The sequence below is a fragment of the Podarcis vaucheri genome, assembly GCF_965113315.1.
Source record: "Podarcis vaucheri genome assembly, chromosome: 7".
Taxonomy (NCBI): Eukaryota; Metazoa; Chordata; class Lepidosauria; order Squamata; family Lacertidae; genus Podarcis; species Podarcis vaucheri.
In genome coordinates this window covers 16,126,677-16,145,392 of record NC_138765.1, presented here as the reverse complement: position 1 = coordinate 16,145,392, position 18,716 = coordinate 16,126,677, and the positions used below count along the sequence as shown (strand labels likewise).

Genomic DNA, 18,716 nt, shown 5'->3' with positions numbered 1-18,716 from the left:
ACATTTATGAACATATCTAAGACCTTAAAATTCTTATCACACAGATCTCTTTCTTTCAGATACAAGTGCAATTATTATTTATTGTTTTAGCTGAAGAGATCACAAAAGATAAAATACCTTTCAGACATGTTACGGGAAAAATCTGGGTGCGAGGCTGCTCAGCCACTCAGCTCGGCGGGCAGAGCCCGTGGATCCCTGTGGAACAAAGAAAGAGTCCAGCCACCAACTGGAGCAAATAGCTGTAGGTCAAAGTTTATTGCGCAACAGGTTCAAAGAGGAATTGAACCCCGAGAATGGGGTGACAAGGACTTTTAAAAGTTCCTATCTTATCCCAAGGCAGACGACCCCATGACAGGCAAAGCAAGGTCAACCAGAAAAGAGGGCGGGCGGGTGATCCAATGCACTCTGCAAAGAGAAAGAGAAACCAGAGTGCACCAGTATTTAAAGACTATGGACCCACCCACCCAATTTGCAACATACAATTTGCCCCAGCAACCCGGTTATCCAATCACAATGCCAGGCAACAACTATTAACCTGCCTGGCAACAATAGGCCTAGCCTGGCGGCCCACACCGCAACACGTGCTCTCATTTATTGGAGAACATGCTTTGCGTGTGTAGGTCCCCGGGCCACCCCTCAAATAACTCCACACATAACACGTAATTTTAGTTTTGGTTTTTGGGCACTATTTTGGCCACAACTTTATTAAAATTCAAAATCAGTGATTGGTTGTTTAGACATTGGTTATGACTATCTGTCCCCCCGCTTGGAACAGAACTGACATCCCGAGGCCCGATCGGTAGCCAGTAGAAGGGAAAGTCAAACTTGGGGGTCATTTGACCTAAGCGTCGGACCCACACCGCTCACCCCAGCAGCTCCCCGAAAGCTTGCTGGCCCTGGTCCCATGACAGGGATTGGACAGCCCTGATCCCCCGACAGGGATTGGATGAAATCGTGGCAAGCCCCAGGATTCCTTTACCGGAATTCCCTTCAGTGCAATAGGAGGGGCAGGCACAGCCTATCCTGACCCCTCCACCACCAGCAATGCCTAACCGCCACACGAGCTTTAAAACACGCCTCCAACCACTCACAAACCCAACCAAGAACTCAATTTTTCAGCCACAGCATCCAACCAAATATCATTCCCCAAATCAGAAAGGTGCACTCCATCCACCCGGTAAAGGGCTTCCACCTTAAAATAAATGCTAGGGTGGGGAATCACTAAGCCACCCAGCTCCAAAACCTTCTTGCACACTGCAGAGTTAATGCATTTCCTGGCCTTCTCAGCGGCCTCCAGGTGGGGAACACTGCGCCAGGATTGCCTCTGCAACAAGTGAGACCAAATAATTCTCACAGAAGGAAGCAAGGCAGCCAAATGCTCCAAATCCCTCATGATAATGGAGTGTAAAGAAAGGCAATCAACAGTTGCCACATCATTTTCCCCCAGCTGTACCACTATGGCCGTAGGGGGAGGGGAAGAAAGCAGCCGACGCTCAATAAGCAGCAAAAACTCTTCCCACAGCATTCCGCGTCTGGAAATCCATGACACTTGCACGTGCTGAGGGAGGCCAAGGCACGATCCCCTGGTAGATTGCCTCGCTCTGATGCCAGCCCAATGAACGATGCTGTGTCCCACTATCCAGACGCGGACCGGCGAGGGATCTACAAGTGGAAACAACAAGCATTAGTAACAAAATCAACATTTGTTATGCACATAACCATTGAAGGCATCAGATTTCCACCTCCTCAGATCCTTAATCCTGGCAGCTGACAAAGCCCAATGGGCTGCCGTGGTCGCTGCCCCTATGCAAAAAAAATGAGGGGCAAAACCAGATGCCAAGATCCCACATGCTGCAAGAAGTTTACACATGATTTTTGTGAACTGGTGACGTGCCAGAGAGCGACCACCTTCATGCATGAGCAAGGGACCACCCCCAGGAGGCCTCAAGGCCAAGTACCTCCTTACATCCTTGACAGGGCATGGGCCCGCCTCCCCAGTGGCAGGGAGGCGGATAACCTCCCCCCAACCCAACTGGTCAGTTTTGGAATTGCGCACTAATAGTCTCAACTCCAGGGGGGACACGCTAATATCCTGGAAGAACAACCCATGGGAACCAGCAGCTGAGTTGCACTCCACTACAACCTCTCCCACCCGAAGGGCTCCGAAAAATGCTAATGAAAACGCCGCTGAAAAAAGGCGTGCTTCATATTTAGACCAGCACACACTCCTCAACTTGGAGCGCATTCTGGACAACTCAAAGGTGACAGGATGCCTGGCAGCCGTCCTGGGGGGGGGGCAAGTCTGCCCCACCCTTCCATGGCCTTATGCACCACAAACCTTTTACAAGGATCCTTGTCATACAAAGACTTGCTAAAAAATGAGATTGCTGTGGAATGAATTCTCAGAGTTCTGGCAGCGCGGCCCAGCTGAAACGAATGAGCTAAATATTGCAGGACCTGAGAAGTAGAAGGAGGGGGTTTAAAATTGCTGGACACCGACTGCGTGAATTTAAAAAAGTCAGCCGAAGCCTTTTTATAGGATCGCAAAGTGGACACAGAAATGGAAGCTGCTACTCCCTGCATGACTAAATGCTGCCAAGAGTCCAGAGGTGCGGAGGAAAATACTCTGGAAGCTTCTGAGCTTCTGGAGCCAGGGACCAGAATCGCTCCATCTGAAAACGGGATAGAGCATCACCAATCTCGATAGATATACCAGGGATGAAGCGTGCCGAAAACACAATATTAAACCTCAGACAATGTAAAACAAAGGCCCGCAGAAGGGCCGTCACCCTGGGAGAATGGGACGACTTTTTTGCCAGCACGTAACCACCGCCTGGTTGTTGGACCAGAAACAAATCCGACGGTCCCTGAATTCAGCGACCCACAAATGCACTGCTACTGCAATGGGAAAAAACTCGAGAAATGTTAAGTCTCACGTAATCGCTTCCCCTTGCCATTCGGGCGGCCACCACATGGCGCACCATCTCCCATTCCAGTACAACCCAAAGCCTAATGAACCAGCAGCATCAGAGTGCACCTGAAAATCATTGTGGCGGTTCAAAACGTCCTGCCACAAAGATACACCATTGAATTCCTCTAGGAATTCCAGCCAAACCTGCAGGTCCGCCCATACCTGCGCGGACAGTCGCACTCGATGCTGTGGAACCCATAACCCAGCCGTGAGCCTGGCCAGACGGGAGCAGAAGGGGCGACCAGGCGCCACCACTCTGCATGCAAAATTCAAATGACCCAATAATGACTGAAGCTGCCTCAGAGTAACCTTCCACAACAGAAAAATCTCCTGAATAACCTTACGCAATGTAGTTACCGTATTTTGCGCCCCATAGGACGCTCCGGCCCATAGGACGCACCTAGTTTTTTTTGGGGGGGGGAATAAAGAAAAAAAGATTTATTCCCCCCCCCCAGGTGCGGGGCTGGAATAATCAGGTCGGGGAACAGCGGGAAGGCACGCTCTGCCTCCCCGCTGTCCCCCGAGCTTGTGGGGCTGGCTATGGGGAGAAGTGCGCTGATCCCGGGACGGCAGGCAGCTCTGCGCCGCCATCCAGAGCAGGGCGGGACTTCGCGCCCGGCTCCCGGTGGCCGCGCAGAGCTGCGCTGATCCTGGGACTGCAGGCAGCTCTGCGCGGCCATCGGGAGCGGGGCGGGACTTCGCGCCCGGCTCCCAGTGGCTGCGCAGAACTGCGCTGAGCCGGGGACGGCAGGCAGCTCTGCGCGGCCATCCGGAGGGGGCGGGACTTCGTGCCCCGCTCCCGATGGCCGCGCAGAGCTGCGCTGAGCCCAGGACTGTAGGTAGTCTGCGTGGCCATCGGGAGCGGGGTGAGACTTTGCGCCTGGCTCCCGGTGGCCGCGCAGAGCTGCGCTGAGCCCAGGAGTGCAGGCAGCTCTGCACAACCCTCAGAGCCGGTCTCCCGAGGGTTGCGCAGAGCTTCCTGAAGCCTGGAGAGCGAGAGGGGTTGGTGCACACTGACCCCTCTCGCTCGCCAGGCTTCAGCGAAAGCCGGCATTCGCCCCATAGAACGCACACACATTTCCCCTTCATTTTTGGAGGGGGGAAAGTGCATCCTATAGGGCCAAAAATACGGTATCTTATTTAGGGGTAAGCTGGATGTTTGAGCATTGGTATCCAACCGAATACCCAAATATGTCAATTGAGTAGCTGGGCCTTCTGTTTTACCCACTGCCAAGGGGACCCCCAGGTCTCCCATAAGGGAAGCAAAGGCCTCCAGTAACACAACGCAGTTGCCCGTGTCGTGTGCTGAGGCCAACAAAAAGTTGTCCAAATAATGGGACACGCCCCCCAGGCAAGTCTTAACACGCAAGGCCCAATCTAAAAAGGTACTAAAACTCAAAGGCAGCACATGCTATGGAACAGGCCATAGGCATAGCCTTGTCAAAATAAAACTTCCCCTCAAATTGGAATCCCAACAGCCAAAAGTCCTCAGGATGAATAGGCAGCAGGCGAAATGCCGACTCAATGTCACACTTCGCCAGCAAGGCCCCAGGGCCAAATTTCCTGATCATCTTGATCGCCTGATCAAGAGATGCATATTTCACTGAACACAGCTCCAGGGGAATGATGTCATTTACTGACATGCCTCTAGGGTGAGATAAATTATGAATAAGGCGAAATTCCCCCGCAGCCTTCTTCGGGACAATACCCAAAGGTGAAATATGCAAATTAGGAAACGGAGGTGACGTAAAAGGGCCAAGCATACGTCGTAAGGCCAACTCCTTTCCAATCTTCCTACGGGCGATGTCAGGCATCTCCCGCAGCGACTTCTGATTGGAAGGATTCCATGCCACGGGCGGCATGGCTACAGGAATCCTAAAACCCATTGAAAACCCTTCCCTCAAATAGTCTGCAGCCTCGCGCTTAGGATAAGACTGCAGCCAAGGCAACGACGCTGACAATCTTACCGGCGTATAGGCCATAGACAGTAAGTCACTACTTTCCAGCTCCAGTGGAGGAAGCGGGGGTAGTGGCCTTTGGGGGCTGCTGGGAGCCCCCCTTTCCCCCTCGAAAGGGCTGCCAGCCACCCTGACAGTTGGTAGTGGGGTGACCCCCACTGCACTTCTCGCCTGTATGGGGATATCTGCAGGGTTGTCGCTGACACCGTCCTTTATTAAAATCCCAACAGATTACCTTACGCCTAGGCCGAACAGGAGCTGCCTTCTGCTTGGACTGATCTAAGGTCTTCTTCTCAAAGTGTGGAACCACATAAGTGGTCCATACATCCAAATCCCTGCGGTCCCATTGAGCCGTCAGGATACGGGCAGCACAGCATCGAAAATTTTCATCGTAATTGATAGCCGCCAACTCTCCGGCCATGGCATAAGCCGAGTGCACAATAGACATGTACACAAAGAGATGCAAAGCTCTCCTTGGATAAGAAGCCGAGACAATTCCAGCGAAGACCTGGAAGCTATCCAACCAGCGCTCAAATGTCCTGTGAGCCTTCTTAAACACCGTCCGCTTCTTTGGGGCGGAAACAGCCTTATATTGAGCGTCCAAGCTCACGGTCGGCGGTGCCAGGTCAAAAATGTCCGCATAGCGGCCATTCAAAATCCTGGACTGCAATTTGGAGGACAAATGAGCCCCCGGTATAATGTCCCTAACAGAATTAGTAGAGACCCTTACATCAGGGACCAGTCTACCGTCGCGGCAATCAAGGATTGCCCCATACCTAGCCCTATGTGAATTAGCCCTGTTTTGCCAAGCCCACCCTGGCAATCCACCGACGGCTTCTCCATAACCCCAATAAAGGTCAAGAGAGGCGTCAGTCTCGTCCCCTGAACTCTCAGAAGACATACCAGTGGAGGAAGATGAAGTCTCGACCCTCCTCTTGGAACGCCTTCTGGAACTCTTCTTACGGCGACAGTGCCCCCCAGAAGAAGATTTCACAGGAACGGGCAAGTTGTCTTCCATTGAAGAGTCCGTGTCAACCCCAACTTGTGCAGCACCTGAGGTAGACTGAATAGAAAAATCCTGTAAGAGACCCGAACCAGACGGTAGAACGGGGGAGGACTGAGTTGGCAAGATTGCCCTGGCAGGAGTCGACCCCCTGGCCCGCTTCCCCAAGTGGCGCCTAGCTGAAAGTCTCCCCCCCCTAGGGCCAACCTGAGGCACAGGTAAGGTAAGGGACTGAGACGGGGGTTCCGCCAACAAATCCCCAGTCACTAATGCTTCTCTCTCATCTTCACTAGATGACAACAGAACAGGGGAAGAAGCAGATGCCGTGGGAGCAGGCACAAGCGAAGTCGATGGTTGGGAGGCACAGCGTCGAATAAGGCCGTCCATCTCCGCAGAAAGATGCGCTAGAGCCACAGGGTCACCTGCTACCCCTGATACCAGAGATTCCAATTGGCCTCCGGACTGAGTTGGGGTGGGAGAACGCAGCGATTGTGACAGACCCTTAATGGGCCGCTTAGAGGAGACGACTGTCACAGCCTTCTTCCCAGCAGCCTTTTTCCCAGCAGCCTTCTTCGGGGCCATGTCTGGTTAATAGAAGAATAGCAAGATTAATGAATAGCACTAAACAATGAAATAGTCGACAACACTTCCGGGTTGGCACCATCGGTAATGGCGGATTCCCTCTGACTTTCTGAGGGACCAGCTCCACGGGATCGGGTCTGCATTGCTGTGGCGAAGCGGGGACCCTTCAAAAATCACAGGCGGGTGAAGCCTGTGAACGTGGGACTTGGCGGACACCTTTTGCGCCCCCCCCCAATTTTTGAAGGAACCCATTTACGGGCTCCGGAGCGAAACGGGGTGAGCGGCGCGGTGCTGAGAGTCGACTGCTTCTTCCGCGGAGTGAAGCAGTTATCGGAGAGCACTGACTTTTTCCTGGGACAGTTCGACTTCAAAAGCAACTACCCGTGAGTAGGATAAACTTGGACTTAAAGGGAGAAAACAATTAATTCGGCACCGAAGCGGGGAGGCATAAACAGGAAGTCCACCTTCCGTTTCTTGCAAACAGATCAAATCAAGGAGACTGTAAGCGGAAACTTTGAAAGACGCTTGAAAAAGGACTCAAATTCTAACATCAGAAAAGTGATCTCCCCTCCGGATTGCAGGAGAGGAGGGGGGAAAGGTTTGAACTGTATTTATCTGCAAAAAAAAAAAGAGGAAAGGAAGCTAAAATCCACCGCTTAGAACCTGGGAACGGACTGCCTAGGGAGAAGGAATGCCGTTCTGTGAAAAGCACTATTGGCAAATAGAGTACTGTTGACAGCTAACTCTGCAAGAGAGATACAGTGTTTCTGGACTTCTCCTGGTTTTAAAGTAACTGGAGATTAAGCGCAATTGAAACTGTCATCTTTTTGTGAATTGGGGGATTTAAAAAGGTTATTTTCTTTTCAAAGTTACAAGTTTTGACTGTTACTGTGTCCCCCTAGAGGAGGTTGGACATTGTTACAATAACAACTGGGCCAGGGGAATTTTCCACTTCAGAACAAATCCTAGCCGTGGGACTGACCTTGGACTCTAATTAGAGTGTTATGGCAGATGGAAGAGGAAAGTTAGAGTTGTTTCAGGAAAAAACTACGAGGTCTGGCAGATCCTTTCGTACAGATATGGGGTCGCAGCGAAGAGCTTCAACATCTGGTCCTTCTGGACCATCTGGATTATCAGGGGCTGCACCTGTACAAGTTAAATCAAAAGGAATGTCGTCTGAAGACGTTTTAGCTTTGGCACTAGGAAAAATTAATGAATCTTCGGAAACAAGTAAACAAGTAGCTGAAGCTTCAGTAAAAATTGATCAAAATACTACAAGTATTAATAATTTGGGACAGAAGGTGAACACCAATACAGAGACTATTGAGAAATGGTTACAGGAATTTACTTTGACCCGAAAGACAGCTGAAGAAGCAAAGGACATAGCAACTTCTACTGAAGAGAAGATACCACCGATATATAGGCAACTCGAGGACCACAGGTTGACGCTGTCTATGATTGAATTGAAGGAGAAACAAACGAATTTGAGAATCAGGGCTGTACCAGAACTTGAGAAAGATAATTTGATTGACTTTCTTACGCAGGAATTTGCAGACTTCTGGCAACCGGATTTGGGGAAGGAAGATAGTGAGTGCATTCAGGCTTGGAAGAGGAGGAAAGAAGAACAAGGTGAGAGACTGTTTGATTACGCTTCGAACAAAAGAGGAGAGAGACAAAATCTTGATCTGCATTTCCGAAAGACTTTGGAAATACATGAGTCAAGTGTGGAGATATTTAAGGACATTCCAAAACATCTTTTGGACTTAAGGTTTAACTACGGAGACCTGGTTGCCCTGCTGAGAAGCAATAGAATCATCTTTAGGTGGGAATTTCCCCAAGACCTGTCCTTTAAATATAAAGGAAGAAAGATAAAAATAAGATCAGTCGAAGACAAAGATAGATTCTTGAAAGACCACGGAGAAGACTTACAGAAAGAAGTGGAATCTGGAGAAGAGCCAAGAGCACAGGAGAGAGGAATATTAGACATAGCAAATTTATTTTTTGGATTGCATGGTTCAGAGAAAGTGACACCACCGACAGAACAAGAACAAACACTTGGTGCAGTTGGAGGTAAAGCAAAGTAATCACATCATGGCTCTGCAACTATTAAGTTGGAATTGTAATGGCCTCAACTCTCCTTGGAAAAGGAAAAGTGTTTTTCATTTACAAAAAAAGGAACAATTGGACTTGATTTGCCTACAGGAAACACACGTGATAAGGCTACATAGGAAAGTATTGATTAACAAGAGATTGGGACAGGAGTTTATTTCATCTGACAAAGTTAAAAAAAGAGGAGTAGTGATTTATGCAAAGGAGAGATTATCACCAAAATTTATCTTTAAAGACGACCAAGGAAGATTTGTGGCAATTGAAATTCAAATACAAGGAGAGAAATTTTTGATAGTAGGATTTTATGCACCGAATGAGGGGAAATCTAAATTCTTTAAAAAGTTGCATGAGAACTTAATGGACTATTTGGATTACAATCTGATTTTGATGGGGGATATGAACAGAGTGGTATCTACAAACATGGATAAGGCACAAAGACAGGTAGTCACCAAGGATGGTAGACTACCGAAAACATTTTTTGAGATGACAGACAACTTGGACTTAGTCGACATTTGGAGAACAAAGAATCCTTTGGGAAGAGAGGGAACTTTCTTTTCTGAAGCCAAGATGACATGGACTAGAACCGACCAAATATGGGTAACTAGAGGAATGGCACCAAAGATAAAGAAAGCGGAAATTTGTCCAAAAACCTGCTCCGACCATAATGCTGTAAGGATGGAGATGAAACTAGTATCAACTGGCTCCTTCAGATGGAGGATGAATGACACCTTATTTAGAGACGAAGATGTGATTAAGAAGGCCCAAAAAACTTTGAGAGACTATTTTGAGATAAATATGAACACTAATGTTGAAAAAAGAGTAATCTGGGACACAAGCAAAGCTCTTATGAGAGGGTTCCTGATACAACAGAATGCAATAAAGAAGAGAAGCCAAAATGAGAAGAAAGATAAAATTTTGGAGAAAATAAAAGAAAGTGAGAAGAAATTGAGAGCAAAACCAAAGTCGCAGGAGATTTTGAGAGAAATAAAGTTATATCAAGTACAATATATGAAAATGATGAATCAGGAAAAGAATGAAAAATTAAATGAATCAGCTAATAAATGTGGGAAATTGTTGGTTTGGCAAATGAAAAAAAGACAAAAACTAAATACTATTATAAATTTAGAAGTGGAAGGAAAGAACATACAGAACCCAGCCGAGATCAGAAACTGTTTCCAGAGGTACTTTAAACAATTATATACACAAGAGCCACAGAAAGAAATTGATATAGATCGATTCTTGAAGATAAATGGACTGCAAAAAATCTCTCAAAAAAGTAAATTAATGTTGAACTATAAAATATCTGAACAGGAAGTAGAAGGTGCCATTCAAAACATGCAATTAGGCAAATCTCCAGGACCAGATGGGTTGACTTCTAGATACTATAGATCCTTAAAAGAGTGGTTAGTACAACCTTTAAAGGAAGTCTGCAATGAAATATTGGAAGGCAAAAGGGCACCAGAGTCATGGAAAGAAGCGTATATTACACTTATACCGAAAACAGAGACTGAAAAGACCCAGATTAAGAACTACCGCCCCATATCATTACTCAATGTGGATTACAAAATTTTTGCAGATATTTTGCCCAAGAGATTGAAAAAAGTGTTGATGGAAGAGATTCATAAAGACTAAGCGGGCTTTCTCCCGGGTAGACACTTGTCTGACAATTTGAGGAATATAATTAATATTTTGGAAAAACTAGAAGTGAATATCAACATTAAGGCAGTTTTGATATTTGTGGACGCGGAGAAAGCTTTTGATAATATTTCTTGGAGTTTTATGAAGAAGAACTTACAGGGGATGGGGGTGGGTGAAGGATTTGAAAATAGTATAGGTGCAATTTATTCTGAACAAAAGGCCAAGTTAATTGTTAATCATGAGATGACGGAGGAATTCAGATAGAAAAAGGGACACGACAAGGCTGCCCAATTTCCCCATTGCTTTTTATATCAGTCCTGGAGGTTTTGTTGAATATGATTAGAAGGGACCAGTTGGTTAAAGGTATACAAGTCGGAGCTAGACAGTATAAACTGAGAGCTTTTGCAGACAATTTAGTATTGACATTACAGGAGCCAGAATCTAGTACTAAAAGAGTTTTGGAATTGATTCAAGAATTTGGTCAAGTTGCAGGATTTAAACTGAATAAATTAAAAACAAAGGTTTTAGAGAAAAATCTAACAGTGATTGAAAGAGAAAGGTTTCAGAATGAGACAGGTTTAACAGTGGTTAAGAAAGTGAAATACACCTTGGGATTAATATGACAGCTAAAAATGGGAACTTATTTAAAGATAATTATGAAAAATGTTGGTCGGAAGTGAAAAAAGACTTAGAAATTTGGTCAAATTTGAAGCTTTCACTGCTAGGCCGTATTGCTGCGATAAAAATGAATGTATTGCCTAGAATGTTGTTTTTGTTTCAAACATTGCAAATTGTGGACAAAATGGATTGCTTCAAGAAGTGGCAGAGAGATATCTCTAGATTTGTCTGGCAGGGCAAGAAGCCCAGAATAAAATTCAAAATATTAACGGATGCAAAGGAAAGAGGTGGATTTGCCCTGCCAGACCTTAAACTATATTATGAATCAGCAGCTTTTTGCTGGCTGAAAGAATGGCTGCTTCTTGAAAACACAGACATTTTGGATTTAGAAGGTTTCAATAATGTATTTGGATGACATGCATATTTGTGGTATGATAAGGTCAAAGCACATAAAGCATTTAAGAATCATATTGTTAGTAAAGCATTGTTTAATGTCTGGATAAGATATAAGGATTTATTGGAAAACAAAACCCCAAAGTGGCTGTCACCGATGGAAGCAAAAGCACAGAAAAAGCTCAATATGGAGGCCAAATGGCCGAAATATTGGGAAATTCTGGAACAAGGGGGAGATAGACTGAAATTGCAGAGTTTTGAGAAACTAAAAAACAAAGTGCGAGATTGGCTTCATTATTATCAGATAATGGAGGCATATAATTCGGACAAGAAAATTGGCTTCCAGGTGGAAAAATCAAAATTAGAAACAGAACTGATAGAACCCAAAACTAAGATTTTGTCAAAGATGTATAACTTGCTGTTGAAATGGAATACTCAGGATGAAACGGTGAAATCTGCTATGATTAAATGGGCACAAGATGTTGGACATAACATAATGATGGCTGACTGGGAACAGTTATGGACCACGGGTATGAAGTTTACGGCATGCAATGCTTTAAGAGAGAATATTATGAAAATGGTATACAGGTGGTACATGACCCCAGTCAAGCTTGCAAAAATCTATCATTTGCCCGATAATAAATGTTGGAAATGTAAAGAAGCTGAAGGTACATTCTTTCACCTTTGGTGGACGTGCCCAAGGATAAAGGTCTTCTGGGAGATGATTTATAATGAAACGAAAAAGGTTTTTAAATATACCTTCTTGAAGAAACCAGAGGCCTTTCTCCTGGGCATAGTCGGCCAATTGGTGCCAAAGAAGGATAGAACTTTATGTATGCTACAACAACAGCAAGAATACTTAATGCAAAATACTGGAAGACACAAGATTTACCCACTCTGGAAGAATGGCAGATGAAGGTGATGGACTACATGGAACTGGCAGAAATGACTGGCAGAATCCGAGACCAGGGAGAAGAGTCGGTGGAAGATATTGGAAGAAATTTAAAGACTATTTACAGAAATATTGCAAAATTAATGAATGTTAGAATGATGTTGGATAGAAGTGGTTTTTAGCTGTAATACTATAAGGGAATATGAAAAATGGATTACTAACAGGTAAAAATTTAATGTTACGATATTTTAAGATTAAAGACTAGGATAAACAAAGAGGGGAAGGATTTGCTGAACTAACAAACCGAACTGGAATACAAAAAAGGGAGGCATGAGGAGGTCCGGGAAACAAGCTAATGAAAGATAAGTAACGGAAAGATTGACTTGTTTGTAACTATTTTTATTTTGTATTTTTCTTTTTTCTATTTTTATTTTGTAATATCTTGAAAATTTTAATAAATATCTGTCAGGGGTTCAGGAGCAGAGGCAAGGGCAAGGGAGGAAACAGAGAGCGAGGGGGAGGAGGCAGAAGAAAGGATGAGTGATGACGACGACCCGAGATCTCCGAGTCTTTCCAGTGAATCAGAAGATTCACAGAAAGGAGCACCAGTGGCCAGGGCAAGGGGGGAGCCTAGGGGGACACCCCAGGAGGAAAGGGCCAGAGGGGGCTCAGAGGGGAGCAGTTGGAAATCGGGACCAGCGTCACCAACAGAGAGCAGGGGAGAGGAAGGGAGTCAGGTATCAAGCGCTGACAGCTCACAACAGGAGGGAGGGCACGAGTCAGGAGTGGCCACGCCTCCATCGGGGAGCGAAGAAACGGTCAGACGGAAAGTGGAAGGTTGGGCGTGCGCGCCAAGTTCAAATACACAGGAAGGTGGCGCAGTAAGCAGCCCGGAAAGGGAGCCAGGTCCTAAAGCCCGGCGCAAGGAGACAGAAGGGTCCGGGGGTTCAGCGTCAGAAGAGTCCCGGAAGGAAGAGACCACGGGGGGCAGAGGGACCCAGAGAAGAACGGTCAGGCGGAAAAGGTGGAGTAAGGCTAGGATATTAAGTTGGTGTACAGGAGGCGGGGACCCAGACAGAGCTTCGCCGGTCTAACCCATAAGACGTAGAGCTGCACGCAGCAGCTGGAGAATGGAAACTGTAACTCAATAAAGACTTTTACAAAGTGATTGCTGGCTAGCGTGATCCTCTGTGAGCTAGGATCTGGAAGCAGCTCTGACAGTAAGCTCTGTCTCCCGTTGTGGGCATCTACAGCCTCGTGGACAGAGGAGAAGGAGGGTGCCTGCGACTCAGCTCACGAACGGCAGACAATATGACGGCCGAACAGCAGATAGGAGAACTCAGAGAAGCAGTGACACGTCTGAATGCTGAAATACTTGCATCCAGGAAGAGAGAGGAGGACGCAGCTGCCGCCTACAGGGATCTCCAGGTCAGGTTGGAAGTGCTTACGAAGCAAGGGGAACTGACACCCAAACGGGAGGGGATTGGATTGGGAAGAAGAACAGGCGGTCTAGTCTCTCACTTCGATGGGAATTTACAAATGTACCCCAACTTTAGAGCAGATGTACAGTGTGCACTGCAACTGCTGAACAAAGACTTTAGAGATGAGCAAGAGAAAGTGGGATTTATCATGTCCCATTTGCATGGAGATGCTAAAGCGTGGCTGCGCAATTTGTGGAGGGATAAGGATCCAGCGCTCCAAACCGCGGATGCCTTTATTAAAGCGATGGATGGGTGTTTTTTATCAAGCATAGACGTGGATCTTGCCCGGAAGGAGGTGCATGGGCTGAAGCAAGGGAGGGCCAGCGTAAGACAGTACCATGCCCGCTTTTTTGCATTAGTCAGTGCCTTGGAATGGGACAGAGATTCAGCTCCAGTCAGAGATCTATTTTGGGAAGGCTTGAACAGTGCGGTTAAAGACGAAATTGCAAGGGGAGAGAGACCCCGGACCACGCAGGAGGTCGTTCAGAGGGCGCTGGCGGTGGGAGTGCGGCTGGAGGAACGTCCATGGAGCAGGGACGAAGGGCGTGGAGGGCGCGAAACAGCGAGAGGGTTCTCCTTCGTTCCCAGGGAAGCTGCGCGTGCGCAATCCACACCTCCGCCAGGAGGGGGAGCGGAACCTATGGAGGTTGGAGGTGCCAGGGCTCAGTCAGCAAACAGAGCCCTAGCACTGGGAGCAGTCAAGGCGAAGCCTCCTAGAGGGAACAGGAAGTGTTACATCTGCGAAAGTCCGCAGCACCTGGCGAAAGAGTGTCCCCAGAGGCTCCACAAGCACACTGCAGCCTCAGCAATGGGTAACTGCAGCAACTCAGCAAGGGGAACCACAGCAGGGAAACGACGGAGTCTGGCTGGAGAGAGAGGCACTGGGGCCCAGCCAGACGTGTCAGTGAAGCAGTCCCCAGAGATTTTGCAGCCCACAGACCCCCTCCCGCCCAAACCAGTGGTGAGGCTCACCGCATCGCTCCAGCTACCCAATGGACTCACCATGGACGTGCCAATCACCATTGATTCAGGAAGCAATGCAGACTTTATAGGGCAGGACTTTGTTGATAAACACGCTATACAGCTGCTGCCTGCCACGCTGCCCCTGCAGGTCGTCACAATGGATGGCAGGGAGCTGCTAGGGGGGCAGGTGGTGAAGCAAACGCCACCAATGGTGATGCAACTTGGAAATCACAGGGAAATCATCAGTTTTAATGTCACCAGACTGTCGGACACGCCTATTGTCTTAGGCATGAGTTGGCTGGACAGACACAGTCCGACGTTGGCTTGGTACCAGCGGCAGCTAGTCTTTGGCTCCTCATACTGCGCTGAACATTGCATCCTGCCCCGGCAGGAGGGAGAGGAGGAGGAAGCGCAGCTGCAGCTGGGGACGCTGCAAGCAATCCCCCACAAATACGCGGGATTTTTGGAGGTCTTCTGCGAGAAGGAAGCGGATAAGCTACCCCCCCACAGGTCATATGACTGCAAGATTGACCTACTGCCAGGGGCGGCGCTGCCCAAAGGGAAGCTGTATTCCATGTCTGAGGACGAACTACAGGAACTCAAGGAGTTCATAGATCATAATTTGGAGCGCGGCTTCATCCGGGAGTCCAAGGCGGTGGGAGGCAGTCCTTTATTCTTTGTGAAGAAGAAGGACACGCCCCAAAAAAGACTTGTAGTGGACTACCGGATCTTGAACAGTGTGACCAAGCCATCGGACTTCCCCATGCCCAGGATCGACGACCTCCTCGCGACGGTACGCAAGGGTCGCGTGTTCACCAAGTTGGACCTGCGTGGGGCGTACAACCTCATTCGCATGCGGGAGGGTGATGAGTGGAAGACAGCCATGTTCACGCCCCTGGGCACCTACGAATACAGGGTTATGCCTTTTGGATTGCAAAATGGCTCTCACTGTTTTCAAGCTTTCATGCATCACGTGCTGGCGGGGCTCCTCTACAAGACGTGCGTCTGCTTCTTGGATGACATCCTGATATTTTCTGAGTCCCAGCAGGATCACGACAGACATGTCAAGGAAGTGCTGAGCAGGCTACAGCAGCATAGGCTTTACGCCAAGCTGGAAAAGTGCCAGTTCGACGTGACGGAGGTGGATTTCCTGGGCTACAGGTTGTCAGACAAGGGGCTCGCCATGGACAGCGCCAAGGTTCGTGCCGTGTTGGACTGGAAGAGCCCGCGCAACCGGAAGGAGGTCCAGCGGTTTGTTGGCTTTGCGAACTTCTATCGCAAGTTTATCAAGGGGTTCGCTATGCAAACGGCGGCCATCACAGACACGCTCAGTTCCAAGAAGAAGAAGTTCATCTGGACGGAGCAGGCGGAGCAGTCCTTTCAGGCACTCAAGCGTCTCTTCGCGTCGGAAGAGCAGCTACTGCATGTCAACACTAGCAGGCCAATGAGGGTGGAGACGGACGCATCAGACAGAGCCGTGGGAGCAGTCCTGTTGCAGCAAGACCCGCAGGGGGCCTGGAGGCCGGGCGCGTTTTACTCCAGGAAGCTCAGCAAGTCTGAACAGAACTACACCATCTGGGACAGGGAGTTGCTTGCCATTCATGCAGCTTTCAAGGCGTGGAGGCACTTCCTGATCGGCGCCAAGCACACGGTGCAGGTCTGCACGGACCACAAGAATCTGGAGCACTGGCGCACAGCGCAGTTCCTGAACCAGAGGCAGATACGTTGGGCCGAATTCTTTGCGAACTTCGACTTCCGAATAGAGTATGTCCCGGGGGACACCAACGTCATGGCGGATGCCCTATCCCGTAAACCACAGTACCTGGAGGAGGCGACGCCAGCGGCTGCCATGCACATCTTCGCACCGACGGTGTGGGCGTGCGCTTTGGCGACAGTTGACCTGGATGCGGTGAGGAGAGCACTGCAGGACGACACCTTCGCGCGAGCCAAGATGGCAGAGGCGCAAAGGGGCAAGGCGGCGACCGGCGAGTTCCAAGTTCGCGATGGATTACTCCTCCGTAAAGGGGCCATCTATGTGCCGGGGGACGATCTTCGCGCCAAGGTACTGCAGCAGCTGCACGACGCACCCACTGCCGGGCACTTTGGCAAGGAGAAGACGATAGAATTAGTCGCCAGGGACTTCTGGTGGCCCAGAATGAGAGGGGAGGTCGCGGACTACGTGGCAAGGTGTGACACCTGCCAGAGGGCCAAACCAGTACACAGACCGCCGGCGGGACTGCTGGAACCGCTGCAAACCCCGTGCGAACCGTGGGAGAGAGTGGCCCTGGACTTTGTCACGGATCTGCCCAGCTCGAGGGGCAAGACGGCAGTGCTAGTGGTGGTGGACTTGTTCTCCAAGATGGCACATTTCATCCCGTGTGCGAAGGTGGCCACGGCGGAACAAACCGCCAAACTGTTCATAGATCACGTGTTCAGGGTTCACGGTCTGCTGCGGTCTATACTGTCCGACCGGGGGCGGCAGTTCATCTCGAACTTCTGGCAGAAGCTGATGAGCTTCCTGAACGTCAAGATCAACCTGGCTTCGGCTAGACACCCGCAGACCAACGGGCAAGCGGAGCGGGTCAATGCCATCATGCAGCAGTACCTGAGATGTTATGCGAATCAACAGCCTGCGACGTGGGTGGATTACCTGCCTCTCGCCGAGTTCGCCTACAACAACACGAAGCACGTGTCCACGGGGGTCACGCCGTTTTTCGCCAACAACGGGAGGCACACCAGAACCTTCCCGGGACTGGAAAGAATGGGGGAGGGGGAGCCGCAGACAGCAGATGCGTTCGCGTCGGAGTTGCAGGAGGTCCACGATCAGCTTCGGCGGCACCTGGAGCTGGCTAAGCATGCCTACAAGGTACAAGCGGACAAACACAGGAGGGTTGGCGAAGAGATCCGCGTGGGCGACTGGGTATGGTTGGCAGCCCACGCAGTTCTGGCCAGGTCGTTAGCGAAGAAGAAACTAGGGCATAAACAACTGGGGCCCTACCAAGTCGAAGAGCAGGTCAACCCGGTGGCTTTCAGGCTGGCGCTTCCGGAGGGTTCCAGGATGCATCCGGTGTTCCACAGATCGGTGTTCACTCCCTACAAGGCACCTCACAGATTTCAGGAACCAGGAACGGCACCAAGTCCGCTCCGAGAGAGAACCGAGCAAGGGGGAGTGGCACAGGGGGAGCGCATCAACGAAGTCACAGAGATTTTGGACTCTAGATGGGGGGGAAGAGGGGGTAGAATACCTTCTCGCCAAGGAGGGCACCCCGGCCAGTGCTAACAGCTGGGTGCTGGGCTACGCTTTAGACGAACCTCTGCTCAAAGAAGAGTTTCATGTCCTCTTCCCACACAGGCCCATGCCAGCAGACTTTTTCGACTACTGGCTTTTCACGCCCACGCTTTCAGCCAGCACGTTCCGGGGGTTCGACTCGGACGAGGAACCGACACGCGACGCACGTTCCCCGGAGGGGTCACCCTCGGGATCTGCCTCAGAACCTTCGTATTGGTGGGACGATAGACCAGAGGAGCAGTGGCGCAGGAAGTGGCTGGAGGGTCCAGGCCGAGCAACGCCCCCAGGAGGAAGCGAGGGAGAGACAGACATGGACGTATTCGGGGATGACCCGGGTTTCGAGCACGGCGGCACAGAGATGGAAGCGGAAGTGACCGTCGTCGACAAGAGCAGGGAGGAAGAACCAGAAGACTTCAGATGGAGGCCCGCCACGGGAAGCGAACTGTATCCGACATTCGTCCCCATGACACGGCAGCACCCAGCTCCCACACCGGAAGGAGGGGAGGGGGGAAGAGGGGGCTTCGAGGGGGGGATGGATGTCAGGGGTTCAGGAGCAGAGGCAAGGGTAAGGGAGGAAACAGAGAGCGAGGGGGAGGAGGCAGAAGAAAGGATGAGTGATGACGACGACCCGAGATCTCCGAGTCTTTCCAGTGAATCAGAAGATTCACAGAAAGGAGCACCAGTGGCCAGGGCAAGGGGGGAGCCTAGGGGGACACCCCAGGAGGAAAGGGCCAGAGGGGGCTCAGAGGGGAGCAGTTGGAAATCGGGACCAGCGTCACCAACAGAGAGCAAGGGAGAGGAAGGGAGTCAGGTATCAAG

The 18,716-nt window shown here is 49.6% G+C and overlaps 1 protein-coding gene across 3 annotated transcripts; it reads right to left on the bottom strand.

Moving 5' to 3' along the window:
• Window positions 1-1,019: 1,019 nt before the first annotated feature.
• Window positions 1,020-6,716, bottom strand: LOC309538259 (uncharacterized protein). 3 transcript variants are annotated; one of them, XM_082233608.1, is made up of 3 exons: window positions 6,140-6,716; window positions 5,833-5,992; window positions 1,020-1,662 (listed from the first exon to the last, which is right to left on the bottom strand). In XM_082233608.1, the coding sequence occupies exons 1-3, from the start codon at window positions 6,512-6,514 to the stop codon at window positions 1,088-1,090; spliced, it is 1,110 nt and encodes a 369-aa protein (XP_082089734.1). In that variant the 5' UTR covers window positions 6,515-6,716; the 3' UTR covers window positions 1,020-1,087. The 3 variants fall into 3 exon arrangements, 2 of the variants coding, with proteins under 2 accessions (XP_082089734.1, XP_082089733.1); XR_014222148.1 differs by lacking the exons at window positions 5,833-5,992; window positions 6,140-6,716 and adding an exon at window positions 5,706-5,824; XM_082233607.1 differs by having other exon boundaries at window positions 5,833-6,716.
• Window positions 6,717-18,716: the final 12,000 nt, after the last annotated feature.

What these genes read in the sequence shown, in the direction of transcription:
- LOC309538259 (XM_082233607.1), bottom strand. Translation starts at nt 6,514, where the DNA reads ATGGCCCCGAAGAAGGCTGCTGGGAAAAAGGCTGCTGGGAAGAAGGCT. An exon ending in GACTTCATCTTCCTCCACTG is followed by an intron (nt 1,663 to 5,832) that starts GTATGTCTTCTG and finishes TTCCACTTGTAG; the next exon opens with ATCCCTCGCCGGTCCGCGTC.